The 7,556-nt window shown below is 66.4% G+C and overlaps 1 protein-coding gene across 1 annotated transcript; it reads left to right on the forward strand.

Annotated features, from left to right (window-relative positions):
- Positions 1–7,138, forward strand: RUFY4 (RUN and FYVE domain containing 4). Its single transcript, XM_069780505.1, has 12 exons — positions 1–65; positions 874–978; positions 2,014–2,075; positions 2,474–2,580; positions 2,942–3,067; positions 3,346–3,452; positions 3,608–3,751; positions 4,466–5,537; positions 5,616–5,722; positions 6,292–6,438; positions 6,641–6,772; positions 6,854–7,138. Exons 3-12 carry the CDS (start codon positions 2,030–2,032, stop codon positions 6,954–6,956), a joined length of 2,091 nt encoding a protein of 696 aa, XP_069636606.1. The 5' UTR covers positions 1–65; positions 874–978; positions 2,014–2,029; the 3' UTR covers positions 6,957–7,138.
- The last annotated feature ends 418 nt before the right edge of the window (positions 7,139–7,556 follow it).

Raw genomic sequence — 7,556 nt, forward strand, 5'->3', positions numbered from 1 at the left:
TTTGGTGCAGAGCAAGGCCTGGCCTGGGGGAGGCGGGTGACCCCCAGGCCCCCCGGGTGGCACAGGTAGGGGAGGCGGGTGCTGCAAGGGGGGGCGCGGCAAAGGGGCAGGATGTGGGGGCAGCTGGGCATCGCTGGGGGTATCTATCAAGCCGGATGGTGGTGGGGAGCGGTTTGGCAGTGGGTGCCCATTCCTGGCACTGGGAGGGTAAGCTGGCATCACCCCCAGCCCCCCCCAAGGAATTTAGTCCCCACCCCAGAAGGAGCCCACAGGACAGGGCTGGCACAGCAAAGGGGGACAGGCACGGTGGCTGAGGGGCACTGCTGGGCTCGGGGTCCCCCAAGCACAGATAGCAATGGGGGCCCTTGCCCAGGGTGCCCCAGGAAGAGTTTGCACCCCAGCTCTGGGCATAGTCCCGGGGGAGGGGGGGCAGACGGGCTGTGGGCTTTTCTGGGGTGGGCTGCAGCTCCTGGGGGTGGGTCTCTGTGCCCAGGGGCTGTTGCGCGTGGGAGAGGGGTGTCTGTGCCAGGGGCAGCTGCTGCCCCAGGGGTGCTGTTGGCTGCTGCTAGCTGGGTATGGGTCCCAGACCCCCTCCCCAAAAACTGCAGGGGGGTCTCTCAAAGCATTCCCAAGCTCCATTCCCATGGGAGGGCATCAGGGTCCCCCCCATGCCTGGCACTGTGCTTCCCCCCCACCCTCCCCAGGGGCTGCACAGGGGGATGAGCCTCGCTGACCCCTTCCCCAAAACTGGCACTCCCCCAAACTGGGGAGCCGGGTGCTGGGGGAGCAAGCTGCAGTGCCTGATGTTATGCGGGGCAGGCAGGGGGTGGCTCCTGCAGCCCCCCCAACCTCCCACACTTCCTCCTGGCCAAGGTACAAAAGGAGAAGCAGGCAGGCGCAGTGCGGGCAAGGGGACACACCAGCATCGCCCTGGCACCCAGCGATCTCCTTGGGGCACCCCACAGCTCCCCGTCACAGGTAAGGTGCTTCTCTTCCTTGGGGAAACTGAGGCACGGGCAGGGTGGGCAGGCGGGAAGATGGCTCATCCAAGGTCACCCAAGGGCACCGGGAGGGGAACCCAGGCATCTGGAGTCCCGTGTCCTGCTCTGCCTGCCGAGCCACTCTGCCATGGCAGGGGGCACAGGGCACTCAGGTGTGCTTCGGCATGGCTGAACACGCTTGTGCACACACGCTCCTGTGAGAGCACATGCAGACTGCCATGCATATCCCATGCACACACATGTGTGCTCCCCCAGCCCTGTGCCTAGCCACCAGCCGCGGTGACAAGCCCTGGACCTGCCACCTTCGTGGGCACTGTCCCTTGCCCCATCCCCAGGGTGCCACCCGCTGCCCCCCAAAACCACCCCACTGCACTATGCCCCCAGCCCCCCACCCCATGCCCACAACACCCCCAAAACCCATGCCAGCCCCACAGGCAGCATACTGTGCCAGGGGGCTTTGCCTGGGGGGGATCTCAGTTTGAGGGGGGCTGCATATCAGGGGCTGTGTGCCCACCTTCCCTGCCCCCTCCAGGAGCACCCCACACTGTTCATGGTGTGAGCGAGGGAAACGAGAGCAGAAGCAAAGGCAGCGCTTCCCCAGCACCAAACCCACATCCTGAATCCTGGGGGATGGGAACAAGGACAAGGACAAGGACAGGGACACACGGGGGGGGGGGGGGGGGGGGGGTCAGCTGCAGGATGCCCCCCAAGGAATGAGGGCAGAGGCTGGGCACAACATGGGAACAGAGCCAGGGGGCATTTTGGGACAGGGCACATGGACAACTAAGGGGTATGGGATGGGGCACCTTTGCCCACCCCATACCCCCTACTCCATATAGTGGAGGGATATGGGCAGGGAAAGGGGGTGCTTGAGCCCACCCCCTCTCACCTTAACAGCAGGCAGCTCTGGGGTGGAGCTGGAGGGGGCAGACCCTCTCCTTGGGGCAGAGAGTTTGGGGGTGCCAGCTGAGTGCCAGCCTGGCACCTCTCATCGCTGCCCCTGCCTTTGCAGACCCCCGGGTACAGCCATGGCAGGGGACGGGGAGCTCAACCGCATCATCAAGGACCTGCAGAGTAAGTGCACCAGCCTGTCCCCTGCCAGCGTGTCCCTTGCATGGCACATCTCACCCTGGCCATGCCGGGTCCCTCCTCGCACCCAGCCCGTGGGCAGCAGGGGGGTGCACTGCTGGGAGTGCTCCAGAGCATCCCAGTGCCAACTCTGCCACTGCTGCCTGCTCCTGTCCTTGCCGCCTGCTCCTGTCCTCGCTGCCAGCCCCAGGTGACCGGCAGTGCCTGGCAGATACCTGTGCCCCTCGCTCCCCCTGCTCCCCCATTTCATCCCAGGGAAGGTTCCTCTTTCACCCACTGGCAGAAATCCCCGGGCTGGGAGGCAGTGGGGAGGAGGGGTGGGATGGGGCAGGGTGCCTGCTGCCAGGGCAGGGCCGTGCCAGCTCAGCCCTACCATCCCTCAGAGACCGTAGGCGAGCTGAACCGCGGCTACCGGGAGCAGAACTTGCCGGTGACGGACGGGAGCCGGGAGCTGCACAGCCTCTGTGCCCAGCTGGAGTTCCTCCTCCAGGTATCACAGCTTCTCTGTCCTCACCGCTCCCTGCCTCAGTTTCCCCTGGGGTGCAGCTCCAAGCAGAGGGGATCCTGCACCAGCCGTTTTGGGGGGGTGGGATGACCTCAGCCAGCATTGTCCAGCCCTGGGCATCCCCAGCCATGCAGGCACCCAGACCAGGCTCACCCACATCCACATGTGTAATTGCACGTGCTGCAAAAGGGAAACTGAGGCATGGAGCCAACAAAGAGGGGACAGTCAGGGGACACTGGGACCCACACTGCTGGGTGAGCTGGCTGGATCCCAGCCCCACAGGGGACAGGCGGGGGTGACAGGGGACACCCCCAAACAAGCAAGTCCAAGTTTGCGTCTCTGCCAGTTCGACCTCAAGGAGAGGAGGAGCTTCTTTGGGCAGCGCAAGGACTATTGGGACTTCTTGTGCCAAGGCCTGGCGCAGCGTCGGGAAGAGCACGAGGGCATTCGCTTTGTCACCTCCCTGGACAAGGTGGGCACAGGCTGGCACGGAGCCTGGGGGCTCACACACGCACACGTGTGCACGCTTCTGCTTGTTTGTGGGTGCACACACACTTGTATATGGGCACACACTCACCTGGGCACCGAGGATTCACCCACCAGCACTATAAAGGGTTTTCTCCCCTCTGGGGTCCCCACTGCCCCCCAACCCTGGCCCTGGGAACCCCCTTCCCCCATGCATGGGCTGGGGGGGAGGCATGGGGGGGGCAGACTGGCATGGCAGGCCTGGATAACCCCCTCTCCCCCCAGCTGAAGACCCCCGTGGGCAGGGGCCGAGCCTTCCTGCGGTACTGCCTGGTGCACCGGCAGCTGGCAGAGTCCCTGCAGCTCTGCCTCCTCGACCCTGAGACCCTCTGGTGAGAGCAGGGTGCACAGGGAGGGGGTGCTCATGGTGGCAGGGGGCATTGCCTGGGTGGCCAGTGCCTGGCAGCACCCAGTCGGCCAGGGTGCTGCAGGCACGTGTGCCCGCCCAGGGTGCGGAGGGGTGCGTGAACCCATTTTGTGGTTGCAGCGAGTGGTACTACGCTCGCAGCCCCTTCCTGAGCCCCCAGCGCCGGGCAGAGATCCTGGGCATCCTCTACGAGCTGGACGGTGTCACCTTCCACCTGGCCCTGCACAGAGCTGACCTGGACACGGCCTGGCCCATGTTCTCCGAGTGAGCCTGGGGATGCAGGGGGCCCTGGGGGCATTGGGGGCACTGGCAGTTCCACAGCCATCAGGGGTATCAGGGGGCACCAGGGGCTCAGCATGGCAGAGCAGCACACAGGCATTGCCCCACTGCCCCGGACCCCACATGGCATCCCAGCTGTGCCAACCCTCCACACATGGCCCCAGGCGGGCACAGATACCCGTGCCAGCATGCACACCATGTCCATGCCTGCAAACATGCCACACGTGCATGCACACACACACCGTCGTCCTCTGCCAAGTACATGCCCAGGCACAGGTCTTCTGCAACACTGTGACATCTGAGAGGAGGGGGTATCGTGTGTGCGTGCACACCCTTGCCTCCGGGCACACCTGCAGGGGCGTCTGCACTTGTGGACAAAGTCGCTCCTCCAGCACACTCACGCCTGTTCTGCAGCTCACGTGCTCGTGGGCACACGCTGCCACAAGCACACATGCAGCACCCAGTTCCCCCCTGCAACCACCACAGGGGTCTCTGGGTCCCACCTGCTCCATGGGTACCCAGGCTGGTGGCACCAGCATCCCTGGTCCCCTGTCACCAGGTGCCACCCAGTGTGACCAGCCCTGCTGACCCTCTCCAATCCCAAAGGCTGGCTGTGCCCAGGGAGCCCTGAGGGAGGGTGGCGGTGCCTTGCTCACCCTAGGGGTGACGTGGTGGCCCTGAGCCCCGTGTCCCCTCTAGGACACTGGTACGACCCAGCCCAATGGCCAGGAGCAGCCCGGCAAAGATGGCCCCACAGAGAGACGATACTGGCACCGGGGTGCATGGATGGCCCGATGGCATCACCCATCCCATCGTGGCACCCCATGGGGTGCCAACCCACCCGTGCCCACCCACCTTGGCTGCCCTGCATGAGAGGGGTGTAGAGGTGAAGGATGTGGAGGGGGATGTGGAGGACGTGGAGCTGAAGAAAAATGTGGAAGAAGAGGATGAAGAGGAGGTAGAGAAGGATGAGGACGAGGAGGATGAGGAGGAGGTGGAGAACGTGGAAGTGGACGTGGAGGACGTGGAGGTGGAGGATGTGGAAGAGGAGGATGAAGAGGAGCTGGAGGATGAGAAGGAGACGGAGGACGTGGATGTAGAGGAGCTGGAGGACACACATGGCACTGGCAAAGCACCCCAGCCCGATGGTGACGGGGAGCCTGGCACGTTCCCACTGCCCGGCATGGGGTTTCTGCCGGGCTCCCCGCCACCGGCGCCGGGGGAGCTGGACGGGACGCAGGCGTCCCTGCAGGCACTGGTGTCCCAGCTGCAGACTGAGCTGGGGCAGCGGGAGGCGGCATTGCGGGCGCTGGCGGCCCGGCTGGCACGGGAGCAGCGGCGGCACCAGCGGCGGGAGGAGGGCAGCGCCCGGTGGGCCCAGCTGCGGGCACGCGAGGCCGAGGCGCTGCGGGAAACCAACGCCTTCCTGGGGCAGGCGCTGGCGGCGGCGGTGGCAGCGGGGGGTCCGGGGGCACTGGCGCGGGCACAGGAGGAGGCGCGGGTCTGGCGGGAGGCGGCGGAGGAGCGGGGTGCCCGGCTGGCCGGGGCGCTGGCGGAGGCGGCGGCATTGGCCTCGCGCCTGCGGGACTGCCAGGCGGCGCTGGCGGCGGCGGGACGGACGGACGCGCTGGAGGATGCCGGTGCCCTGGACAAGGTGGCCGCCGTGGAGGAGGTGCTGCGGCGGGCGCTGGAGCTCGCCCGCGGCCCCCAGGAGCCCCCGCTGGACCCCCAGGAGGGGGGGGAGCCCGGCACGGCCACCAGCATGGCCATGGTATGGGCAAGCCCAAGGGGACGCCATGGTGAGGCGGGGGGTCGGGGGGGCCAGGGCTGAGCCCCCGCTCTCCCACAGCACTTGGCCACCCTGGCTGCTGCGGCACGGGAAGACGCCTGGCAGGGCCGGCAGCAGCTCCAGGCCCAGCGGCAGGAGGTGGCACGGCTGCAGGAGCAGCTCAGCAGGTCGGGCAGGGAGTCCCCACTCCCACCACCCCACAGTCACCTCCCATCTCCACCCGTCACAGGGTTTTCCCTGGGACCTCCCATGATGCCCCACTTGGACCCAGGGGAGCAGCACCTGGGGATGGGCAAGGGGAGGGAGGGAAGGATTTGGGGACAGAGGGCTGGAGAGAGGCATCAGTCTGGGGACTGATAGGTTGGTGGAGGGGTGGGTGGGCAGAGGGGTGGGCAGGGGGAAGAATTAATTTGGGGCCAGTAGATGGATGGAGGGATGAATTTGGGGTAAGTTGATGAGCGGGCGCACAGAGGGATGGAGGGATGAATTTGGGGTGAGTGGATGGGTGGGCAGAAGGGAGGGATGGGTGTGAGGAAGGGCAGATGAACAGCTGGGAAACGGATGGGTGGCTGGCCCGGCAGATGGCAAGGTGGCTGTGGGGATGGGCAGCCAGCTTGGGGATGGATGGGCAGCAGGCAGAGGGAGGGAGGGAGGGATAGATGGATGGATGGATGGATGGATGGAGAGACGACCAGCTGAGGGACAGCAGGACCATCACCCCACTGCCCCGTGCCAGGGCCCGGCAGGATGGTGAGCGCTGGGCATCGGCGCTGCAGCGGGCGCAGCGGGAGGCCCTGGAGCGGGAGGCCATGCGCGGTGCCGAACAGGCACGGCAGCAGGAGCTCATCCGTGACATGAAGGGGTGGCTGCTGGAGCTGCTGCGGTGAGAGCCCCGGGGACCCCTCGGGTGTGGGACCACGCGCGGGTGGGGGGAGCCAAGGAGGAGGGCACCAGAGCCCTGGCGAATCCCACTCACCACCTCGGGAGACTTAGGTGCCCACCTTGGGTCTGGGATGCCAGGGCGTGCTCCTGGACACCCACCACCGGGTATGCTCCTTCCAGGGCTGACCTCTCCCCTCCCGCAGGGAGAAGGATGCCCTGTGGCAGAAGACAGAGGGCATCGACACCACGATGCCCAGCCCGGCGCCCCGCGATGCAGGGCTGTGCGCCCGCTGCCACAAGGATTTCCGCCTCCTCTCCCGGCGGTACAACTGCAGGTGGGCTGCGGGGAGGGCACCGGAGGTGGCGCCGGCATGGCACTGGGATGGCACGGCTCTCACCGCCTGCTCTCTCGGCAGGCTGTGCCAGGGCAAGGTGTGCCACACGTGCTCCGTGGACGTGGGCAAGCAGGGGCGCTGCTGCCTGCTTTGCTACCAGCAAAGGCACCCGCAGGCTACATGAGCTGGGACTGCAGCCCTCACACCGTGCCTGGGACAACCCCTGCCTTGGCTGCCTCCTTTCGGACTTACCGGGGACCCAGGCATCCGGGGCCTGCAGGCAGGTCCTGCTGCCTGACATTTCGGATTTGAGTTGTGTCTTTCTTGTGGCTGGTCCACAGAGAGGAAAACAATCCGCTCCTGCTACCCCTGTGGCTCCCGTGTTGTCTATCAGTCATCACCGGATTGACCCCCCCAGGCTGGGTGCAGGGTGGGGGAATGCCAGTATGGGGGTGTCCGAACCCTCCTGAGGGGGAACTGTCCCTGTAAGGGGTGTCCCAGCTGCAGCCAGGCTGAGCCACCATCTGCCCTGTCCTACAGCAGGGAGGCAGCAGCAGGCAGGGGAGACGGCTCTTGGCCAACAGCCCCGGCTTCCTGCCAGGCTGCAAGGAACCGCTTGGGCAAGAGGTTTCCCAGATGCAAAGGTGATGGGCTGTCCCTGCCCAGCACCACCGGTGACCCTGCCCAGCCTTGGGTCCCCAGGGCTCCCCACCTGGGTGCCAGGGGACCCCCGTACCCACCCATGAGCCAGCACAAGGCTGGCACCCACTGCTGCCCCCATGGT

The sequence above is a fragment of the Haliaeetus albicilla genome, chromosome 4 (assembly GCF_947461875.1).
Source record: "Haliaeetus albicilla chromosome 4, bHalAlb1.1, whole genome shotgun sequence".
Lineage (NCBI taxonomy): Eukaryota > Metazoa > Chordata > Aves > Accipitriformes > Accipitridae > Haliaeetus > Haliaeetus albicilla.